Source organism: Macaca mulatta, chromosome 8, assembly GCF_049350105.2.
Source record: "Macaca mulatta isolate MMU2019108-1 chromosome 8, T2T-MMU8v2.0, whole genome shotgun sequence".
NCBI lineage: Eukaryota > Metazoa > Chordata > Mammalia > Primates > Cercopithecidae > Macaca > Macaca mulatta.
Genome location: NC_133413.1, coordinates 142,570,222 through 142,595,378, shown reverse-complemented (window position 1 = coordinate 142,595,378; position 25,157 = coordinate 142,570,222). Strand labels below are relative to the sequence as shown.

The 25,157-nt window shown below is 42.7% G+C and overlaps 1 protein-coding gene across 1 annotated transcript in view; it reads left to right on the top strand.

The window, feature by feature from the left end:
• The window catches only part of KCNQ3 (potassium voltage-gated channel subfamily Q member 3), a 359,113-nt gene that overhangs the window by 275,731 nt on the left and 58,225 nt on the right, over positions 1–25,157 (top strand). Inside the window, exon 2 of the mRNA XM_015146002.3 lies at positions 23,598–23,688. Within this exon, the coding sequence (XP_015001488.1) occupies positions 23,598–23,688 (91 nt within the window). The remainder of the gene's footprint in view (positions 1–23,597; positions 23,689–25,157) is intronic.

Sequence of the window (25,157 nt, the reverse complement as noted above, 5' to 3'; positions counted from 1 at the left end):
TAAGGAAGTTTAAAAACCAGACCAGCATGGGCCCCACCCAGAGCTAGTACATTAGAAGACATGTGGGATAAAGATAGACATTGGTGTTTGGTTTCTTAAGGTGCACAGGTTATTTTAATCACAGCTAGCTTTGCAGGCCAGGGTTCTGGGACACTGTGATACCCAGGGAATCTAGGTCATCATTACATCCTGGAAGAATATCCTTGTTAAAATAAATTTTTCTAGAAAAGATACAGTCATGATTCTTATACAGATAGAAGACAATTTACACACACACACATATACACACATACACACACACATACACAGAGGCTGATTGAATTATGACAGGGTGATGTCCCAGTAAACCCATCATAAATTGAAAATATTGTGAGTCGACAATGCATTTAATACACCTAAACTACTGAACATCATAGCTTAGCCTCGCCTATCTTAAGCATGCTCAGAACACTTCCATCAGCCTACAGATGGGTAAAATCATCTAACACACAGCCTACTTTTTAATAAAATGGTGAATATTTTATGCAATTTGTTGAATACTGAAGTATGGCTTCTACTGAATGCATATCACTTTCACATAATTATAAAGTAAAAAAATTCAAAGTCAAACTATGTAAGTAGGGGACCATCAATACGTGTGTGTGTGTGTGTGTGTGTGAGAATTACCTATATTGTACAAAAAAATGGCTCAGTGACAATGAACAGGCCTAGAACCTGATAACCCAGAGCAGGCAAAATTTTCCATTGAAACACAAACATTTTTTCCACACCCAGCTCTTTTTGACTAAGGAGGGCAAGACACCATTCAGTCTGTGTTTGGCTGGCACCAACCATCTTCCCCAAGTGCCCTGACAAGCTGCTAAAGAGAAACAAAGGAAGGGCACAGAGGAGGAGCACAGGTTTAGAGAATGAGGAGGGCACCTTTCAGGGAGGGCAGAGGCCAGTGAATGGGAAGTCTGACCACCCATTATCCTCAGAGAAGATGTGCCCTGTTAGAATTGCTCCCAGTGTGTCTGGAAGCTCAAATACCCACAAGTGACCTGTCTCTCTTCCCATGCAGATAAACAGTCTGTGAGAAAGGGCCTGTCTGCTTCCTGTTGATCTCTATTCCCAGATAATTGAGCCCCTGGGGCCTGTGCTGAGCCATACTAGCTTGTCTGCCTCCTTTGCAATAGCCCGAAGCCCAAAATGCTCCCTGCTACCCGCTCCTAGACCCTGATGCAAATACAAGTTACAAACCTGCTCTAGATCTAGGAGGTGTTTTAGGAGGGGAGGTATGGAATGAGCCTGAGCTGAAGGCCTCCTATGTGCCAAGTATGGTACTAGAATTTTCTGTGTATGCTCTCACTTGATTCTCCCACCCAACCTCTTACAATTGCTCTAAGAAGTCTATTGATTAGACCCATTAGAAGTCTATTGATGAGACCCATTTTGCAGGTGAGGAAATTGAGGCTCAGAGTCAACCTAGTCCAGTATCACCCAGGAATTTGGTGGCAAAAACTCAAAATCATATTTTCTGACCCTGATATTCCTTTCCCTTACTACCCCTCTTTTTCTACATATCAAAACCTATGCAGCCTGTTCTTGCTTTCTCAGGGCTCTCCCAGATTAATATTTTGTCTCATTTCACAAAGTTTAATACTGGTCCTAGGAGTTGGGAACGGTAGGGCCAACAGAACCGAAGCAGGTGTGGCTCTCACAACACCAGCAGCTAGTGAATACCCTTTTTGCATTTTTTTCCCCAAGGTGAAGTGACTAGCCTTAACTTAGGGGTCTCAAAGCCACAAAATGCTGTGCATTTTTTAAAAATTTCAGCCAATAGCTGGTCATCACCAAGAGCTTAGTAGGGTACTGTTGACCGCCCTTTGTCCCAGCAGAGTGGCATGTGCCATGCCTACCTTAAGGCTGATTAAATTAATTGGTATAATTGGTTTCCTTATAAGGCCATGCATATCTTAAGGGCAGAACTGATTCTTGGGTCACCTCTGTACCTTGACACAGGGTTTGGTACAGAGTAATTGCTCAGTAAACATGTGTTGAACAAAGGACTGAGTAAGTAAATATAAAATCCAGGAGCATTTAGAGATGAACATGGAGCCCAGGGAGGGAAGGAAATTGCTACAACGATCAGCCATCATGGCTATTGTCTCTAGAAGCACAGCTGGGCAAACAGAAGCTGTCTCTGCCATGCTAATGCTGGTGTGATGCACGTTCTTCTTTTTTTTTTTTAATCTTTCTCATTTTGGAAACTTGAAGCCACTAAATGTTTCCATCCTAATGAGAGTTCCAAAAGGAAAAGAAAAAAGTCTAGAATAATCCATGTTTGTGTCATGCTGGTGGGAAACATCGCAGGACTCAGATCTGACTTTGTGTCTATGTGTTTGGCTCTCAAAAGAAACAGTGGGGCCATTTGTAGGAAGGTGCTAATGGGGTAAAAAAAAAAGTCTGAGATGTTTACACCTTTCAGTTTGAGTCTGAGAGGACCAATTTTTATATCTGAGTGAGAAAAGTCTCCAGGGCATGGTAAGAAATGTAAGTAATATGCCAATTACTCATTGGCAATTTCCCCACTGCCTTCAGCCTGAAAGTGGTTGAAAAGGCTGAAGTCTGATTTGACTGCTGTGTAGGTGGAGAAGGTAAATGCCTACTTGAGGTAATTTTGGAGCTGCTGAGAATTCTAGTTTCCATTTTTCCTAGAACCTCTCTTCCTCAGTTGGGGGTTTTATAAGAAGTGGCTTAGTCCTTTGGCACAAGGCTTTATTCCCTATTAAAATCCAAATTCCAGGTGCCGTTTTGTACCTATTAAAGTAACAATACAACTAGCAAATAGTAATTGCCAATGCTGGTGAAATTGGGATGAAAATAGGTCCTCATACCTTACCCTAGAGATAGCGTAAAATCACGTCACTCTTTAGTCAAGCCATGTGGCAGAATGGAGCAAAAATCCCTACAGATGTTCAAAGCCCAGAAATACCAAAGACTTATTATGAAGAGTTGGTCTTAAAGAAAAACTGTATGCATAGTGGCATTTCTCATAGTATTATTTATAATAACATACAATTGGAAGAATCTAAACCCAAATATCTAGCAGTAGGACAATGGCTGTACATATTTTAGAGCACTGATGTCATAGAATGTTGCTCTTTCATTAAACATGATTGTTTTGAATATTTTATAGCTAAGTGGAAGACTTTATGCTTTAATAATAAACAATCTAAAAATGCATCTTAAAGAACTAGAAAAGCAAGAGCAAACCAAGCCCAAAATTAGCAGAAGAAAAGAAATAAGAATCAGAGCAGAAATAAATGAAATCGAAATGAAAAAATAATACAAAAGATCAATGAAAGAAAAAGTTGGTTTTTTGAAAAGTTAAACAAAATGAAAAACCTTAACCAGACTAGGAAAAAGAGAGAGAAGATTCAAATAAATAAAATCAGAAATGAAAAAGAGACATAACAACCGGTACTGCAGAAATTCAAAGGATCATTAGTGGTTACTATGAGCAAATATATGCCAATAAATTTAAAATCTAGAAGAAACTGACAAACTTCTAGATGTGCTTTAATAATAAAATGTGGACTACCACATTGTGACAGTGCAACTTTGTAAACATTGTATATGACTGTGTCCTTGGTTTGGAAAGGGGACGGATGAAAATAGTTGATTTATTAGGTTTTGAGTTCAATATAATGGTTCTTTTATTTTGATTTCCACTGTTTGCTTTAGATTGTCTTTTGTGAATTGAGTCTTTTAAACCCAGAGGACTAGAAATGCAAAGGACCAAGGTGACTGTCAGTAGACATGCAAAGTGACCAGGAACCAATCAGAAATTAGAACAGTTTGGACTTGCAGTGGGAAATTCAGAAGAAAAGCCTGGCGGGGCAGAATTAGAGAGCTGGGAGGCTGTCTAACTGATATAGGGTGATATAGGGTGGAAGGACAGGGATGACCCAGAGTAGGTGCTCTAGATCCTAGGCTCTGGACTAGAAGCCGCAAGCCATTTTGAGACATCCTTATGGCTGGAAAGACATGGGGCAGGACTGATGAGAAAATGCTGGCATCTACTATAAGCCTATTATAGATATGTCCTCTTCTCCTGGAAAGTGTGAGAGGTAGAGGGGAGCCATGCTACCTGTTCTCCATTCCTCATACCCCCTTCTCACCTTCCACCCTCACATACCAAAGTCTTCTCTCCCCAGGCCCAGGGAAGAGCAGCTGAGGGACTTCTGCTAGAGAGAGAGGTGATGCTCTGCCTAGAGAGAGAGGTGATGCTCTGCCTTGTACATCTATTAATACAGCCACTCTAGATATTTCCTGCCCTGGCCTTCCCAGAAGCAGGGTGCTGTGCCCAATACCTGCAGTCACAGCAAGACTGTCATTGAACCCACCTATTGAATATCTCCGCCTACCAGAGGGTCTTCCAGAGACTTTGCATCCTTTATCACCAATTTCTACTATAGTCTCACAAAGTGGACACTGCTGTCACCAAGTTACAAATAAGGAGGCTAGGGCTAAGATCAATTACCTTATTAAGTTAAATACCTTAGCCTGAGTCACAAAAACTTGAGGATAAGAGGCTGGGATCAAAGACAGTATCTGGTTCTGAAGCTCACGCTGTTTCCCCAAGTCTGTACTGCTTTTAGTTTAGTACCTTGTACACAGATAGTGCTTTGTAAATGCCCATAGTAGGTGCTCTATAAGTGTTTGTTAAATTAAACATCCTCCTGACGTTTGGCATCATTTTCATGGCAAAGTGGGTGTCCGTGGAAGGAAGGATTCAGACCTCAACAAATACCATCTATAGTGCAGGCAAATAATGTTTTATTTACAAAGCTGACTGGACTTTGATTTGAGGTTTATGGATTTTTAATAACACCTTTGTTTCTCCCACCTTAGAAGATCATGCAGATTTCTACAATGAAGAGAAGTAAGCTTCTCTCTTGGTGCTTCTCTCTTCTGATAGTTCAAGGTTTACCTTCTTATCTTGTTGGAGAGCGAGTACCACACAACCCCATCCAGCTCTCAGATACAATGTGTCCTATGACAGACTCTTGAAGAAATTAGGAAAAAGTCAATAAAATGAGAGTGAGTCTGATGAGACTGATGAGAGTGAGCCACCTGGAAATGAAGCTCAGGCTTTTTTGTACATCGTCCAAGCTTCCAGGATCAGCTTTCCCGGATGGGCATTAGAGAAGGGCTGTGCTATGCTTGTCAGGATGCTCTGTAAGAGGACATAATCTTATCACCATGGCGAAAATTAAAGAAGAAAACAGAGGGGGTGGTCTGCATTTCAGGCATGGAGGACGATGAGAGGGTCTGAATTAACCAACTTTTACTGATGCTGGCTTTTCATTTTCTCTGGAATAGCAGTGCTCTGGTATGTAAATATCTACAGTGTCATTTTATTAGCCTCGTTTCATAAACAAAGTGCAGTTTCCAGAGGTGAGGCAATGTGACCAAGTGCACATGGATAGAAATGTGATTCAGAAGTTAAACCCAGATCTACCTGACTCCTAAGAAGACCCTTCACTTTCTAATAAATCAGGTTGCCCAAATGCCGAGTAGCTCTATGTGTATAAAGGGTGGGGGTGAGGAGATGGTGGGTTAGGAGGAGAGAGAGGAGACAAGGAGCAGAACAATTGCCCTGATGCCCAGGCAAGGCTAGAAGTTAGGCAGAGGATGGGTAACCAGAATGAGGCTGGGGAAAGATGAGTCTTTCCCAGCCTTAGTCATAGATGCAGAGAACGGTAGACCAGATGTGAGATGTTATTTCAAAGGAAAAATGGACACCATTTGCTAGTGGATCAGGTGTGCCAGAGGCTATGCAGGGATAGTGCACAGCTCTGGTGTGGGAAGGGGAAGAATATGAAAAAATAGAAAGGCTTAGGCCAAATAAACCCTGCCTTCGTGCACCTGCCATGCTGGTGTTGAAGATGTAGGATCTGCCTCCAGCATGGCTCACTTCTTAACACTGTCCTGTTTACAAGGTTTGTCCTCAAGGACTTGATTATAAAGAACATTTTCCTACTTGTGTTTCATCTGCTCTAAGATGCACATTTTTCCCACTTTGACATCTCTAAAATGAGGATGTGAGACACAATCAATGGCTGTCATAAGTTAATTGTCAGTTTTCTTTTCTTAGTAGTTTGTACAATTATTGTGTGTGTTACAATTGATGGTATCTGAAAGACAATGAAATATAGTGTCTCTTGATAGAGGTCCCTAAAGATATATGTTGGACGAAATCCAAATGAATTGTAATAGTGACAGTTGCTTTCAGTTGTTAAGAATTTACAGATTCCCCAGGCACCATGTTATGTGATAATAAAAATAACAATCGTTAATAATAATAATCCCTGAAATCTATCAAGCACTAGACTAAACATTTTATTATCCCTATTTTACAGATGGAGAAATGGAGGCATATTTAGTTCTCACAGCAACTCTTTGAGTTTGAATGATTCTCCCCATAATAAACACAAGGGATTGGAGAACCAGAGAGGTTAAGTTACTTACTCAAAGTCACGCAGCAATAAATAATGCAGTCAAAATTCAAACTCATTCCCTGTCTGACTCCCAAATTTATGTTTCAAATGATAAATAATTTGCAAGGGAGCATGCCTTGGTCAGCAAATTGGAGAGAAAGTACTATTTACTGAGTCACTCCTGCCTGCCAGTAAAGATTTTATATCCATTATTTTATTGAATCCTCTTATGAGGTAGACACTTTATTCTCACTTTAGAGATGAGGAACCAGAAGTCCTGTGCTGAGATTGGGTTTGAAACCCTGATGGGTCCAGTTCAGGGACCCAGGGTCTTCCCTGACAGGAGGTCCCCATGATGCTTGGTCAGGTCATAGGGAAGTTTGCCTCAAAGCCTAAAGTAACACACAGTTCGTATCATGCTGTGGTTTAAATGTGTCTCCTAAAGTGCATGTGATGGAAACTTACTCCCCAGTGCAACAGTGTTGAGTGGTGGAACCTTCGAGAGGCAGAGCCCTCACGAATGGATTAATGCTCTTATCTCAGGAGGGGTTCGTTCTCATGAGAGCAGGTTTGTTATAAAAATGAGTTTGCCCCTCTCTTGCTCTCTCTGTCTTCCTCTCACCTTGGGATGAGATGATCCAGCAAAAAGACCCTCACAGGAGGCCAGCACCTTGGTATTGGACTTCCCAGCCTCCAGAACTCTGAGAAACAATTTTTTTAAAATAAATTACCCAGTCTGTGGTATTCTGACAAAACAGAGACAGAAAATTAGTACTGAGAGGTGGGGCTGTTGCTATAGCAAATACCTGAAAATGTGGAAGCAGCTTTGCAACTAGATAATGGGCAAAGGCTGCAAGAATTTGGAAGAGCAGGCTAGAAAAAGCCTGTATCCAGAGAATTGCTTGAACCCGGGAGGCAGAGGTTGCAGTGAGCTGAGATTGTAATATAAGTGGTAAAAGCCACGTGAAAATGAGGAACAAAGTATTGGCAACTAGAGTAAAGGCAGTCCTCTTTATAAAGTGACAAAGAACTTGGCTAAATCGTGTCCATGCCCTAGGACTTCAGGGAAGGCAGAAACTAAGAGTCATGAACTAGGATATCTGGCAGAAGAAATAGTTAAGCAGCAAAGCACTCAAGGTGCTGCATGGCTTCTTTTGGCCTTCTTGCAATAAAATGAGAGAAAAAAGAAATGCGTTAAATTATAAAGGAATTTATAATTAAAAAAGAAGTAGAATTGAAAGATGTGGGAAGCTCCCAGTATGGCCATGTAAAGAACAAAAAAGCATGTTCAGGAGAAAATATCAAAGGTGTGATCAAGCCACAGTTTGATAAAGATATTAATATAGATAGAAGGAGGCCTAGTTCTGTTCATCAAAACCATGGGAAAATGAACTGAAAGGCATTTCAGATCTTCAAATTCTAGGACTTTGAGGGCAAGATTTCCAGAGAGGTGCCTGTGTGCCTCTCTCTTCCAGAGAGGCTTCCAGAGAGGTGCCTCAGCATTTGCTATTCCCTGCCTTAGGTCTCTGTTCCCCAAATTCCAGCACAGCACCCCTCAGCCACCCCAGCCATGACCCAATTGGGTCAACAAGTTGTGGCTCAACGCACTGCTTCAGAATGTGCAAACCATGAACTTTGGCAGTATTCACAAAGAAATACATGATAACAGTACCATGAAACACGAAGAAATAGATGATATCGTGCCATGAAACTTAAACGTGGTGCTAATTCTGCAGACATGAAGAATGCAAGAGCTATGGGGGCATAGGGACCTCCACCTAGATTTCAAGGGATATTGCAAATCGCCTGGGGGCCCGGGCAGAGACTTGTCACAGGCGCAGAGTTACAGAGAGACCTCGCTAGGGCAGTGCCCACTGAAGTCACGAGAGTAGGCAGCCCCTGAGACCCCAGAACTATAGGACCACCCGCATGCAACTCTAGCAGGCATGAGGCTGTAACCTGTGAGAGCTGCTGGATGGATTGAGTACAGCAAAGACACAGGGACCATGGCCTGGAGGGTCCGTCCTCTACTCCAGTGTGTCCGGGAGGTGGCATATGGAGGGAGAGATTATTCCGGAGTCTTATCTTAATGTTTAATGTCTGTGCTGTTGAGTTTTAGACTTCTTTGAGGCCTTTAACTTTTTTCTTCTTACCTGTTTTTTCTTTTCGGAATGGGAGTATGTATCTTGTGCCTGTCCCACCACTGTATTTTGGAAACAGAAAACTAGTTTGATTCCACAGACTCACAACTGGGGAGGTATTTGCCTCAGGATGAACTGTGCCGTGAGCCTCACTCGCCCGTGTCTGATTTAAATGAGACTCCAGACTTTGGATTTCTGAGTTGATACTAGAAAGAGTTAAAGACTTTGAGGGCTGTTGAAATAGAATGAATGGAATTTGCATGTGAAAAGGACATGAATTTGGCCAGTAAAGGGTGGCACAATATGAAGTGAATGTGTCCCCCGAAGTTCTTGTTTTGGAGATGTAATTCCCAATGCAACAGTGTTGAGAAATGTGGGCCCTTTACGAGGTGATGAGGTCGGGGGGCTCTGCCTTCATAAATATGTCAATGCCATTATCTTAGGGGTGTGTGTTTGTTATTGCAAGAGTGGGTTTCTTATAAAAGTGAGTTTGGCCCCCTCTTGCTCTCTTGCTCACCTGCTCTCTACCCATGTGGGGCCTTCTGCCATGTTATGACCTGACAAGAAGGCTCTCGCCAAATGCTCACATCATGCTCATGGGCTTCTTAGATAAAATTCTATTGTTTATAAAATATCTCAGTCTGTGATATTCTGTTATAGCAACCGAAAAAGGATTAAGACACCCTATCCATAAACATGGACCTGGGGCAGCAACAGTGAGTTCAAACAAGGTTGTTGACTTAGTTAAAAACCACTAAGGAGAAGACGAGGCAGTCAGGAAGAAATGCATGATAACATATCATGAAACTTAAATAGATGTTTCCAGAGGCAGATTTATCACAGTACTAAAGAAGCTTAAACTGCAGGCCCTAAGCTAATTTTATTCATAATTTATATTAATTTCAGAGGCCTCCATAAAACCTGTATATTCCCCAATTTTATTCCTCTAATCATTTTAAATGCTCCATTATCTAACTCAGCAGGGGAGTTTTGAAGATTAGGTCCCCTATATTTAAGTTTAAAATTTGTTTTCTGTACAATATTAGACATGTAACATGTCCTCAGGTGGTGCTCTGTGAATTAAATTGCCATTGTCTCATAGTTTAGATCAGGAGTTGGCAAACTCGTTCTTAATGAGTAAAGTAGTAAATATTATAAGCTTTATAGGCCAGACCATCTCTGTTGCGACTACTCAGGTCTTCTGCTCCATCACAAAAGCAACCATAGACAATAATTAAACAAATGCAGTGGCATAATAAAAATTTATTTACAAAAGTGAGCAGAATGCCATAGTTTGCTAACACCTGGGTTAGGTGGTCAAAACCTACCTCTATCTTATACATTTGTGGATTTATAGATGGATAGGGATATGATATAGATATAAACATGCATATGGACCTAGAAATAGATATAGATTTGTCTGTGTTATTTATACGTGTGATTTTCTTTCCCCATTTCCAGAATATGGAAGTTTTTAAAGACAGTTTATTTTTGTTCCTACATGTATTAGGTCAATTTTGGAGTATTTTCTATGATTATATGATAAGAAGGAACAAGGTAAAAAAACTAGCATTTGATAAGTGCCCACTGTGTACTAGAATTTTTAGGCACTTTTACACATTTATACTTTTTTCTTTTTTTTGGAGACGGAGTCTTGCTCTGTCACTCAGGCTGGAGTGCAATGGCATGATCTCGGCTTACTCCAACCTCAGCTTCCCAGGTTCAAGTGATTCTCCTACCTCAGCCTCCCGAGTAGCTGAGATTACAGGTGCCTGCCACCACACCTGGCTAATTTTTGTATTTTTAGTAGAGACAATGTTTCATCATATTGGCCAGGCCGGTGTCAAACTCCTGACCTCAGGTCATCCACCCACACAGGCCTCCCAAAGTGCTGGGATTACGAGCATGAGCCACCACACCTCACCCACATTTACACTTTAAATGATACTCTTTTAATCCATTTGATTATCCCACGAGGTAGATTTAGAGGAAACTTTTTATTCCACAGTTAATAGGAATCAATAAAAACCTACTTAAGAGGAGCCTATTGAAAATGAGAACTGATACTTCATACCAAGAGGAAAGACAAAAATGCCGTATTAGTACTTTGTCTTTAAAAAACTATTAAAACACAAAAATGTGTTTATTGTGTCTCACACTTAACAAAAATTTAGGTTATAATTGCAACTGTGCTCTAATTTTTAGAATGAACAAAGACTTAATCAGGTATTAATTGAGGGATATGTTCTTAATGCCAAATTATATATTACAGTGTGACTTTACGTTTTATTTTCGCAACATTTAGGGGTAGGATTGGATGAAGTTTTTAATCCTTTAAAGTATCAATTGATTTTTTTTTTCTTGCAAGATTATCACTTGTCAATGGCCCTGCTGTATTTAAAACAGCTTTCCATCATCATTTCTATCAAGTTTGTGAAAGCCTGCATCTTTTGTAAACTTTGCCTTTTTGCTTTGCAAGTGGTTCATGTTGTACTACCGAATGGTGTATCTGATGGTGAGGCAGAGACTGACCTGCAAAGCCATGATGTGCCCAGGGTATAGGTTGCTGTGATATTGTCAAGGATGTTTGCATAGAGACTTCATTAGGGTAGTGCCTTTGGTTATAAAGGTTTTTGCTGTCCTGTACAATCTCTTAACTAAGAAGACTGAAATCAGGAATATTAAGATAACAGAGATACCTTGATTTTGTTTTGGTTTTGGTTTTGGTTTTGTTTTTTTTTTTTTTTGACATGAAGTCCAGTTTTGTCGCTCAAGCTGGAGTGCAGTGGCACGATCTCGGCTCACTGCAATCTCTGCCTCCTGGATCCAAGCTATTCTCCTGCCTCAGCCTCCCTAGTAGCTGGGATTACAGGCACCCGCCACTGTGCCCAGCTAATTTTTATATTTATAATAGAGATGAGGTTTCACTGTATTGGCCAGGGTGGTCTCGAACTCTTGACCTCTTGATCCACCCACCTCAGCCTCCCAAAGTGCTGGGATTACAGGCATGAGCCACTGTGCTCGGCTGTTACTCCTGTTTTATAGATAGGAAATTGAGCTTTGGAAAAATAAACCTGCCAAAGATCATAATGTTGCTAAGTGCTGAGCTAAGGTTCAGATCCTGACAAACTGGTATTAGTTATCTATTCCTGCCATAAAACTTAGCTGAACACAACACACATTATTATCTCACACTTTCTGTGGATCAGGAGTCCAATCATAGCTTACCTGGGTCTACTGTTCAGAGTCACTCACAAAGGCTACAGTTAGTGTTGGCCAGTGCTGGGGGCTCATCCGAAGGCTCAACTGAGGAAGGATTCTCTTCCAAGCTTTATTTTGCAGTTGTTGACCAGGGGCCACATTTGGCTCTATACTACCTGGGCTTCTCTAGCACAGCAGCTTCAAAGCCAGCAAGAGAGACAGTCGACTTACAAGACAGAAGTTGAAATTGTTTGTAACCTGATCACAGAATTGACACCCTTTATTGTAGTCTATTAACTGGAAACAAGGCACAGGTCCCAGCCAACTTTAAGCAGAGGGAATTACCTAAGAATGTGATGAGCAGAAGGCAAAGATCACTGAGAACCATTTTAGGGTGTACTTGCCACAAATAGACTCTGAAATATTTATTCTTTTCCTTTTTGGCACCAGCTTTTGCGGGAAACATGACAGGTACTTGCAACGTGAAGATGCCTAAAGTGTAACCTCACATCACTTTGTAGTACCTATTACCCTGGCGTGAAACTTTTGGATGTTTAATAAAATGCTTTGCTAGTGATGAGACCTCAGTCCACAAGAGAAGGCAAATATTTCAGTCCCTAGCATGCCTGATACATAGAAGGCATGCCACAAATGACACATTAAATGTCACCAGATTGACCTTAGCATCCCAGGATATATCAGAAACATGGTTTGTCCTGGAGAAAAAAGGGAAAACATCTGGAGATAGACTGTTTCTCTCTTCTTGCTTGGCCCAGATTCCCACTATGCCTGCCTACTCAGTGTGGCCAGAGGATCATGTGGACTTGGAAGTTCCTAGCTAATGGCTTGTCTCTAGCCTACAGGGAGAAAGGAATGTGACTTGCCAGAGCTTGACTAGCATTGCTTTTATATGCAAGTGTCAAATGAGAACTGGGATAGAGAGAAGGTGTTGGAGGCAGTGTTAATGGGGCTGTTGTATATTTTAGTTGATGACAGTGTTAGTGTGGAGGAGGACATAGGCATGGAACAGAGCTGCTTGGCCTGGTGAAGGCTGAGAACCCTATCCTAGGCAGAAGCCTCCACTGCAATCCCCACCCACCCAAATATGGCATGCGTAGAGCAGGTTGGATGAATCTGGGAATACTGACAAAAAGGAGATCTTCAGAAATAGACAAATGGTTACTCAGACTGGAATCGATGGGGCAAGGAACAGTGTGTGAGGGAACTGAGACATCATCTGGCTAGGGGTTCTACAAATCTTTAGTTGATTTCCTCATTCTACATAAAGGAATCCCAGGTCTCATAAAATGGCAAAAAAAAAAAAAAAAAAAAAATTCCACGAACCATGGTGGGACACAGTTATTGGCCCGACCATCTAAACTAAAATTCATTCTTGCAGTAGCTAACACGTATTAGCCCTGTGTGCTGTGCCAAGCACAGCACTATGTAGTCTGCGAGCATTTATTTTCACAACATCCCTGAATTAGGAGCTATTTTCATCCCTATTTACAGATGAGGAAACAATCCCTTAGGTGCTAAGTGGCACAGCTGAGGTCTGAACTCAAGTCTATTTATCTTCGAAAGCCTTTCCAGACCCTCCCACCAGGGTTATTGGCTGAAAGGCTGAACCCATGATAATAGACCTGACAGACCTTGGGGACCATCTGCTTTAATTCCTTCATTTCACAGATGTAGGCACTGAAATCTGAGGAGAGGAAAGAACTTCTCCAGGCTCCTAGTGAGTAAACAGCAGAACTGGAAATAGATCTGAAATGTGTAGTTTCTTCAGTCAATCCTTTGGGTTGGGCACTGTGATCCCAAGAGGAAAATTGTAGCATCTCTGCTTCCCCAGATTGGCCTACAAGAGAACACAGTGGCACGGGTGCAAGCACAATGTGATGTGCTCTGTTCATCATTGAATGCCCAGGGTCCAGAATGGTAAGTGCATGTCAAGGAATGGGTGGATTCTGTGAGGGGATAAGAAGAAAATCCTACGGGAATGCACAAAAGGATTTTTCTAATGTTGACTGGTGAACAGGAGAGGATGAACAATTAGCTCCTAGGGGACAATGGACTGTCTATTCCTAACTCTTGGAATACAATGAATGGTCAGTAAATATTTCATTGAATAAATGAATTAATAGAGGAGGTGACATTTGAGCTGAGCCTTAAAAAGTAGAAAGGAGGAGTCATTTGGATGAGGGAGAGGAAACATATGATGGAGAAGAACTGAATTTTGAAAGGCCTGCCACATTTTGATGAAATTTAAGTCTGATGTGACTGGAGGGAGAAAGAATGAAGAAGTAAGCTTAGGAAAGAAAACTGATATATTTTGGAGATCTATTAGGTGCATATTAGGTATGCACATGTTTATAATTATAATGTCTTCTTAATGGATTGACCCTTTCATCAATAGATAATGTCCTCTTTTGTATCTTGTAACAATTTTTGTCTTCAAGTCCATTTTAAAGTCTAATATTACTATAGCCACCCCAGCTCTATTTTGGCTCCTGTTTGCGAGGAAAAGCATTTTCTATCTTTTCACTGTCAACCTATTTGTGTCTTTGGATCTAAAGTGAATCTGTCATAGACAGCATATAGTTGAATCATGCTATTTATCCTCTTTCATGACGTGATCTGGTTTGGAGGAACCTGGTTTACCTTTCTAAAGAGTTGGAACTTTACCCTTTAATGGATATGAGGAGTCCACAGCTGTATTTAGACAGGGATTTGGCATAATTAGTATCCTCGCTTAGAAAAATGGTACTGGAAGGCATGTACAGATGAGTACATGGTGAAGGGCACAATCTTCCAGTACCCTCTCCTGTGCTCTCTTCTCCTCACCGACAGCTCTTGCTGCCTCTTTCCAGCTCAGAGGGCTAAGTAGCACTGAAGGCCCCCTAAGGGGACATGTGAATATCTGCCATTGCCTGGCTCAGCTGTGTCAATTTGTTGACCCTGAAACGCAGCCTCACAACACGGGTGTTTATTTGCCTCCCGTGCTCTTCTATTAAGTAGTTGTGAGTTTTGCAACTTTTAAGATAGTATTAAGAGATGGAATCGTTTTAAATGACTTCAAAATTATTCCTTGCACTTTTTTATGTGTTGTATAAAATTCTGACATTTGACAGCACGGTTTATAGTGCCTAACACTTCATAGGTAAATAAGCACAAGAAATATTTGGAGAGAGAAAAAGTATCAATGTTAAATGAAGAAAAACAGTGGCCAACTCTCGAAAGAGAAGGTGAACACATCGGTTTTAATTCCCTGAATGACCCTGGTCATTCAGCCTTCTGCCCTGATGTTGGTGGGGTTCGGCAGAAGGGGGCAGGTTGTAATCAGGTAAAAGAATAGCACAGATGTCCATAAAGATTCACTCTTTGATTTACCAGAGATAAAGTAGAAAGTGGCACAGTGGAGGATGCAGCAGGCTGAGAGTTGGGAGACCAGAATTCTCTTTCTAGCTCTGCAGGGAGCTATTTTGTAGCCATAAGCAAATCACTCAGAACTCTGATGTAGAAATTTCCTTTCTGTTAGATGAAAGAGTAATAGGTCCTTCTTAAGGTTTCCTGAAATTTCCAGCTAATCAAATTTTTGGAAGAGCTTGGCATGAGTCAAATCAGGAAGAGGAAGATTTAGAAAACAATTTTAGCTCTGTCTTATGTTCTCATGTCTGGGTTCCAAGGGAATGGCAAATGGTTGGTCTTTTCCTACACCTGTGACAGACATCACGAATCAATAATGGCATTTCCCCCCAGTTAACTTGGCTGCAATCTGGATTCTTTTCAACACCCATTCCTGGCAGCCTTAACCAATCCATCCTAGTGGGTTTTCAAGATAAAAATGATTTGTCAACCCAGTTCTTAGTGGGTGGAACAGTTCTCATTAGGAGATGACCCAAACATCCTTTTTGGGGCTGACTCATAGAAAATAAAGAAACCCCTGGCGCACAGTGGGTGCTTTACACCTGAGGCTTTTCAATTGAGGGTCAGTGGGATCCTCATGCAGTCTGAGGTCTGTCACTGCCTTTTAAGATTATGTCTCCTGCTTAAGATCAAAGATCAATAATGGTTGCCAAGGGTTAGGACAGGTGCGGCTAACTGTGATGTAGTAATGCCTCTCTTTTAGACAATTCAATTCTGCCTTCATCTAGCTAGGAAAAATGTTTCTGCACATTGCTATTCAATGGCAGACAGACAAGGATTCTAAGAAAGGGAGTCTAGTGCTACCTTCTAGGACATTTTGAGGGCTACAGATGCTCTGAAAGCTGTCCATGAACAGCTGTAATTAGAGCAGGAGCCAGCAGGGGTTTCTGGGAGCTATCTGGAATGTTACTAATAGTTTTTCTGCCAAATCTCAGACTCCAGAGGAAGAGAAGGGAAAACATTGACTTATCCCAGCTGAACTGAGAGCAGCAGGCCAGGCTGCCTTCCCTGCTCTCCCTCTGGCTCTGACCACACCTCATTCTCTGCAGATTCTCTTCCAAGGCCCCATTGGTCTCAGCACAGTATCTGACTCCTCACTCCCTTTGTGTCCCTCCTGCCTGAGCTTGGAGGCTCAGTTCCCCATCTGTAAAATGGGGATACAAATAAAATGATAATCCCCTTCCTCACAGTGTTGCTCTCAGGAGTAAAAGAGAAAATGATGCATGAAAAAATTCCTGCATCAATGTTTTCACCGTGTTTGTCTCACTGTGAATGAAGCCTGTGAGGGGATGTTTGGCTGGAAACCTTGCCTCTTACTTCCAGCAGGCTCAGCTTTGGAGCCTATAAATGGATGCCAGATATGAGTGAGAAGAGGCGGTAGGGATTTCCTGGTACCGCTGTGGTCATCCCTCACATCTGCATCTGCAAAAGCCCTCCTGGCCTGCTGCCTGACAGAGGTTAGGTGTCCAGTGGGCTTGGACAGCACGCACTAGTTCCTGTCCCGAGGCCCCCGCATTTGACGCTTTAGAGCCACCTGCAGCTACAAAGCAGGCTTCCTTGTGTCAGTTCCCTTTTGCCCTTCCCAACCTGGGCTTGGATGGAAGATGGCCAAGGGTGAGGAAAGAATACTGAGGGTGGAAGCATGGAGGCGATGGAAACTGATTTAAGGGCATATTCACGACTGTTGACCTTGACTGGCATCGTTTGCAAAGACAGCCTGGATGCTTCAGACAGAAGGCTGCTATTGGCTCTCCCCAAGACTCCTGGCCACAAACCCTTGCTCACTCCTGCAGGGTGTAGAAGGGAGACAGAAGTGGTGGGCAAGGCACAGAGGAAGGAGGAACAAGAGAGGAGAGAAGCAGTGGAGGAAAGGATGCAAGAGAAGGAGAGGAAAATAACTCAGGAATGCCAGGGCGGTAAGAGAAGAGCAGAGGAAAGGAAACAGTCAAGACTATAGAGAAAGACCAGGTGCTGTGGCTCACGCCTGTAATCCCAGCACTTTCCAAGGCCGAGTTGGGTGGATCACCCGTGGTCAGGAGTTCGAGACCAGCCTGACCACAATGGTGAAACCTCGACTTTACTAAAAATACAAAAAAATTAGCTGGGTGTGGTGGTGCATGCCTGTAATCCAAGCTCTTTGATAGACTGAGGCAGAAGAATCGCTTGAACCAGGAAGGCAGAGGTTGCAGTGAGCGGAGATTGCGTCACTGCACTCCAGCCTGGGTGACAAAGCGAGATTCCGTCTCAAAAACAAAAAACAAAACAAAACAACAACAACAACAAAACCCACCAGACTATAGAGAAGGAAACTGAAGTGACAAAGGACAGAAGAAAAGGAAGAACAGGAATAATTGGTGAGAGTGGAGAGACAGGAAACCAAAACAGGAAGAGAAGCAGAAAACCAGGAAGAAAGCAGCTGGGGGCGGCTCTCACGTCAAGACCCCCAGGAGCATCTCTAGCCCCACGTTCAGCGCCACGTCGTTGTCCATCAGTGGGACTGATAATGTGGTCTCCGTCTGAAATCAAGTTCGTATGTTAAGGGTAAATTGAAATATGCAAGAAACTAAGGAGTGCTTCCTCTTCTCAGGTTAAGGAGGGTTTCCTTGATGCTTTTAGCTGTATAGATTAATGATTGTCCTCCTGTCTTAGAAAGAGGGTTCCTGAAGTTGCTGGTGATGCGTGAGAAGCGAGAGGCTACGCCCGGCCTCTGCTGCCCCCTCCTGGCCAAAGCGTGGCTCCGCAGGCTCCCTGCGGATGGGAACTCGGCTGAAACTGCATTTTGGTGGTTGGCGAAGGAGGAATTATCCCTTCTCCTTGCTCTAAAATCAGACTACGAGAGCTGAAAGAGAGTTAGATATTCAGCCCCGACCTTTCCCCTAAGCCTTAAGTTTAGATTTCCATCAGCCGGATGGAGATTTCCACTTGGACCTCAAGTGCAGCAGGACCGCAAGTAGCTTCTTATCTTCACGGTGATGCTGGCCCCACTGCAAAGCTTTTTGATGTCTGCGAACAGCACATTGTCCTCTTTCTTCCCACCCCAAGACCTTACGAGTGCTCCTCTTGCTCGATCTTTATATCCCATTAGTCACGACTCCTGCCAAGACCACAGAAGGATGCTCTCTCATGGGACCCTTGTCATCTCTCCAGCGCACCCTCCTCCTCTCTGGTCAGCTCATATACACACACATATATGTGTATATATATACACACACACATATCCATCTTTCTACATATATCTATCTATCTGTATATATATATCCATCCATATATTCCATATATATATAGAGAGAGAGAGAGAGAGATACACATATATGTATGTGTGTGGATAGATAGGTAGATAGATCTTCTAGACTGGGCACAGAAGCTCATGTCTCTGATGCCCATGCTTTAAGAAGTTAAAGAAGGAGGATCTTTTGAGGCTAGACTTTCAAGACCAGCCTGGGAAGCATAAGGAGATCCCATCTCTATAAAAACAAAATTAACCATGGGTGGTGGTGCACACCTGTCCCAGCTACTTGGGAGGCTGAGATGGGAGGATCACTTGAGCTCAGGAGTTAGAGGTTATAGTGAGCTATGATCACGCCACTGGCTTCCCACCTGGGTGACAGAGTGCGACCATGTATTTTTAAAAAGATTATCTTCTGCAGAATAAAGCTCAAACTATTCATTTGATCTACAAAATATTTCATATCATGCTCCCAGCCTGTCTCTCCAAGTTCACCTTATGTCCCTTGCCTTTAATTTCAACAACCAAGGCCATTGCTAATTGCTGAAATTGTTTGTATTCATTCTCTAAACATATATTGGTTCTTAATAAGTGTCAGGTTTGAGCTGTTCACTGAGATACAGAGAGGAACAAGACATAGTCTCTGCCCTCCAGGAGTAGAGTCTAATAGAGCAGATGCACACCTGCAGCCCAGACCTCCTTTGGGTTACCCTGCTGTATAAAAATGAGATGCACTCAGTGCAGATTCCCATTCCACACGGTATTCGTTTTCTATTGCTGCATTAAAAATTGCCTCTAACTTAGTGGCTTACAACAACACACAATTTTTTAATCTCAGGTTCATGAAGAGTCTGGGCATGGCTTAACTGGGTCTTCTGCTGAGCTTCTCATGAAGTAGCAGTCATGGAGTTGACTGGGGTGTGTTCTTCTCTGGAGCTTGTGAGAGGACTCCCCAGTATCCCATGATTGTTGATCCTTGCAGTTCCAGAACAGGTCCCACTTTCATGCTGGTCATCAGCCAGGGGATGCTCTCAAGCCCTAGAACCCCACAGTTCCTTGCCATATAGCTCCCACTGGCCTTTCAAAACAGCAGCTCACATCAAGAGCAGCAGGAGAATCTCTAGCCCCAGAGTCTCATATAATGTAACATAATCACAGGCATGACTATCCAGTTGCCTTTGCCATATTTTTTTTTTAAAAAAGTACACAAAGTAGTGACATCCTATCTCTTTTGGCATATTCTATTGTTAGAAGCAAGTCACAGGTTCTTCTTGCACTCAGAAAAGACAATTATGCAACTGCCTGACTCATTGGAGATTACTTTAGGGCATGCCCACCATACACATAACTTGAATCTTTCACGATAGATAGATAGATAGATAGATAGATAGATAGATAGATAGGCAGACAGACAGACAGATAGATGTCTCCGAAGTACAGGGAGCTGTGTAAAATCTCAGAGTCCAGCTAAGGACTCCTTTTCCTGCCAAATTAATTCAGCTGTGGGACACCACCTGTCTCCTTTCCCCATGCACTGATCCAGCCATGGATTCAAGCACCAGGATTGATGCCAACTAAAAACAAACTCATTTACGAGGCTGTGGTTGATGACTTGCATTGTTGGACCAAGAACTTAAAATTTTAAAAAATCCTTCAGCATATGACTAGACCATATCCTCTTCTCTCTCTCTCTCTCTCTTTTTTCTTTTTTTTTTTTTTTTTTTTTTTTTTTTTTTTTTTTTTTTTTTTTTTTGTCATTTTTGGCCCTCAACACCAATCCCCATCTCTAATTTTTAGGTAATTTTTTTTTCGAGATGGAGTTTTTGCTCTCGTTGCCCAGGCTGCAGTGCAGTGGCATGATCTCGGCTCACCACAACCTCTGCCTCCCAGGTTCAAGCGATTCTCCTGCCTCAGCCACCCGAGTAGCTGGGATACGGGCATGCACCACCACACCTGGCTAATTTTGTATTTTTAGTAGAGATGGGGTTTCTCCATGGTGGTTAGGCTGGTCTCAAACTCCCGACCTCAGGCAATCCATCTGCTTCAGCCTCCCAAAGTGCTGGGATTACAGGCATGAGCCACTGTGCCCAGCCATTTTTGGTTAATTTTTATTGCTAAGTGGTTTAGCAGTCTCATGTTTTTAGGGTTGCAACTTTTACCTCAATCGGATCAATAAATTTCCCCAGGCAAAGGCAGTTCCTTCCCTTAAAGGAGTCTATTTTCAGGTGTGGAGACAGTATGTTTTATTTAGCACATGATGTACTCAAACAGTTAGTTACATGATGATAGCGGCTTGTGGTCCATGCTGGAGTAGAAATGAATCAGGGTGCTCTGGGATCCCAGGGATGAGATCACACAAGGGAGCCTGTGGAGAGCTGCTGGGGTCAGGGAAGGCTCTAGAGGCAAGGCATGACTGGCGCTGCCAAGACATTAGCAGGTTAATGATGGAGATATGGCAAAAGTGGGCAGGGAAGAGGACCACCAAGACAGAAGGCACATGGGCTCAGATAATTGGAGGAAGTTCTCTCATTCCTATGACCAGTCTGGGTGTGGGGAAGCAGCGGGAGATGACAAGTCTGTGAGGAGGGCAAGGCTAGATCACAAAAGACCCACATTCCTTGTTAAGAAAAATCAAACCTGGTTCTTTGTCCATGAACTTTTGTACCTCCTGCACACGTACATGTTGTTCATGAGGCCTAGGGGTCCAGACTCCAGGTCAACACATAAAATAGGGAATGTCCTGGATAAACTTGGACATATGGTCAACTGCAGCATAGCTTTGAATTTCCTTCCGACCTCTTGGTTACAGCCCCTCCACGATGCTCCCAAAGCATGTGAACACTTGGGTCATAACCTCAACCACATTCTCCAGTAATTATTTGTCCTGTTTTCCACATTGAATTAAGGAGTGCTTGCATAATGAGGAATAGGTTTTATTCATGTTTGTATCCTTAAAACCAGTACTATGTCTGCGACAAAAGAAGCACCAAATAAATTGGTATTAAATTGCAATAAAATGATGGTTAAGTCTTACTGAAGGCTAACTTTTCCAGGCACCTGACATGGATTACATCATTGAATAATGGAGGATATGGACATTTAATTGGATTCATTTTACACAGAAGGAAACCATGATTCAGAAATGTTTTGTATTTTGTCTAAGAACACACAGGTCATAAGAGAAAGAAAATTATTGTGAGCAAGGTCTTCTTTACAGAGCCTATGAATGAATAAAGTAAGGTCTTGAGTGAATCATAATGTGGACTTGCAGAATCTTCTGAGAGTGATTAAGTTCCCTGCCCCCTGACTGGCCAATGATGAGCATGTTTCTATGAGAGCACCATGATCCTCAACAATTGACTTAAAAATATCCCACATCAATTATTTCCTGAAGTCCTCAGAATCGTGGTATGGTGAGCTCTAGGCAGATTCATTATTCTCATTCCCCAATGACTGGGATCTGCCAAGTCAATGAGCTGCTCAAAATCACATAAAAAGCACCAGAGCTTCCTTTTAAGCCCATGTCTTTGGACTCCAAGCTTTGTGGTGGTCATTTTACTGACAGCATAGTTACCCTAATGGTAGTGATTCTTTGTGATGAATTTCTTCATCTCTAAAACAGGAATGGTCATATCTAACTTTGCAGGTTGTAGTAACAGTTACTGATGTTGTTACCATGATCAGCACCACCATTAGCAACATCATCACCACCACCACCACCACCACCACCACCTCCACCATCATCATCATCAACTGTGAAGATTTGGGGCTTAGGGGAGGCAGATATCAAACATGGGTCAAAGTCGAATTTCACATAAAATGGCCAAACACAGGAAGGAGTTGGGGATCTTGTTTGGGTTCCTGGGCATGATTGGAGACACAAAGATTCAGGTCTGAAGATCAATAGGTTTATTTATCAGAAAATATGATCAGGATCACTAAGGGTCAGAGGCAGAACTTGGTCCCAGCCAAGGTCAGAAGGAGACATTTCCATCCTCCTTACATCATGGTCCTTATGGTCACACCATGAGACAACTTTCTGTGTATCTGGACTGTGAGCTCATGAGGACAGATCCAGCTTATTCATCATTGAATTCCGGCTCTGTATGCTCAGTGTCTGCCATTTAAATATTGAATGAATGAATGAACAAAAGTCAAAAAAGCATGGGTAGAACGTAAGTAGAGCAGAAAACCAGAGTACCTGGAGTAGGAGAGCTTAGAGTATGTAGTACCAGGCTTCACCCATAAACCCTAGCTTGTAAATTCCCTATTGGACATCCAGGGAACCTGGTACTGACAACTAAGCCAAAGACTCTCCACCAAGAGGGAGAACCATTTTCCTTGGTGAAACAATGAAACATGTACTCTCTCTCTCTCTCTCTCTGTCACACACACACACACACACACACACGCACGCACACCTCTCACAGAGTTCATAAAGATAACGTTCTTAAAGAATTGTAATTCGCTCCTGCCTGAGCCTGGGCATGAACCAGGTGACCTCTCCGTGAATTTTAAAGGACCAGCATTCTGAATCCTTCAGTGTAGTAGTTCCTCTTCTTTCTAGCATTTCAAAAACAATTCCAAAGATCCCAAATTGAAAGAGATTCTTTCCTTTTGTATCAATTGACTGTAAATATGAACAATATTCATACTTGGTGACAGAAGCCTTTGCTGAATTTTTCAATCTTTGGAATAAATGTGTGTTTTCTTCATTCTAAGAAAACATTTTCGTATATTTTTAAATCAGTCCTATGTGTGTAGAACACATTATAAATTAATTCATATTCTTATTGACTTCTGAAAAGTTGTCTTGACTTTTGGAATTTCAGCAATGTCCTCCAGTTTGGAACGAGATGATCTGGTTTAAATTATAACTAGCTGATTCTACTAACTAGCTAGTTAAGTAAAAGTATGCACATTGGTCAACTTCTCTCACCTTGTTTTGTCTAACTGGGATGATTGTTTCTGCCTGCCTTGCAGGTTTGTTATGAAGATTGAATGGGATAGCATATAAAGCACATGTCAGCTTCATCCTGGAAGACACCTTTCCCCATCTTAGCCTCAAAGCAAGCATGACTCAAAGGTTCCTTAGTCTCTTTCTTTCTTTCCCTCTAGGTTCCTGATTGTCCTTGGGTGCTTGATTCTGGCTGTCCTGACCACGTTCAAGGAGTATGAGACTGTCTCGGGAGACTGGCTTCTGTTACTGGTAAGATTGCATTCTGGGGTAAATGCTTCTGGTTGGGCTTCCACAGTGATGAAAAGGAGGTTGCCCTTGGGTACACTCCTCCCTGACTGGTTGCAGCTTCCAGTCAAGTCCAGGCCCAAGGAAAAGCAAAGCCTCCCTTTGGGCACTCCGCCATGGGCACATGTGGAGTGAAGAATGGCATTCCTGGTAAATATTTGCTATTCCACATTAGTGAGAATGGGAAATAAAGTCAAAGCAAAAACCAGTGCATGTTATTAAATTATAAAATACAGCCTCCCAATCCTCTAAAAGTTAACACAAAGGCATGTTTCATTCTAAAACCTGTCTCTGCTTTTTTTTCCTGGTATCCCACAATCTAAACTCCAAGGATCTCTCATGCTCTTCAAGGCCAGGTGCAGAATTCCATTTATATCTAAAACCTCTAAATCTCCCCTCCTGGGGCCCCCATTTGTTTTCACTCTCTGTCCTCCATCAGGTGGTGTGATGGAAACAGAGTAGGGTTAGAATTCTTGGGCAAGTCAGCTAATGTACCCCTGACTCTGTTTGCTCAAGTCCTTGCCCAAAATATATAAGGTCAGGTGAGCAGCAAATGCAGACATAGGCTGGGCCCAGCCTCAGTGCCTTGTTGAGAGCAGGCTCTAGCAAGGGTTTGCTGCTTCTGTAGCCACCGGACAGCACTGGTCAACTGGCCCCTTGAATGACCACACCCTTGCATGACTCGGAGTCAGCCCTGCCTCTTCAGGGCAATGCCGACTGCATGGGGTGAGGCTCCATCCTGCACACAGGGCAGTCGTGTGGCCCCTAGTTAGAGCTTTTAAAATAGTGGAGACTTCTTCTCACACTGGGCAAGCCAGCAAGGCACCAGAGTCAGCACTTCCTTCTGAGAGCAGGGGTTTGCAAAGGCATGACCCAGAGCTGAGACCTCAGTGTGGAATTCCTTGGAAAGCACCCAACTCCAGGAACTAGGCTCCGAGGATTGTTGTCAAGCAGCAGTGCCTTAGGGGGCCCAGGGAGGTCACAAAAGAGAGAGAGGCAGAGGTGTTGGTGTCTGATTATCAAGGGAGTTGCAGAAGGAAAGGGAGACCCTGTGTCCTGGAGAGTGCTTAAGCTCCTGGGCGCTGCTGCCTAGTTACTTGAGCCTGAGATCCCTTCTTCTCCACTTCATAGCCTTGAAAAACTTGTTTAACTACTCTGTGCCCTGGTTTCTCAAAATGTAAGATGAGAATAATATTGTCAAACACTTTGGGGGCTGTCTGGCCCAGGGGCCAGGCTTAATAACCATTAGCCACAATTAGCAACGCCAGGGTACAGGCACTGGGTGGAATTAATAGATTGTGTTCGCTGGTATCTCTCTTTTCAACCCGACTGCACTTCTTGGGGGCTTTTCATTCATTAAAGGGACTTTTAAAATGATCTGTTGGAAGAAAAACATAGAAAAAAGAACAAGCAATCACTGTGCCAGGTTTAGC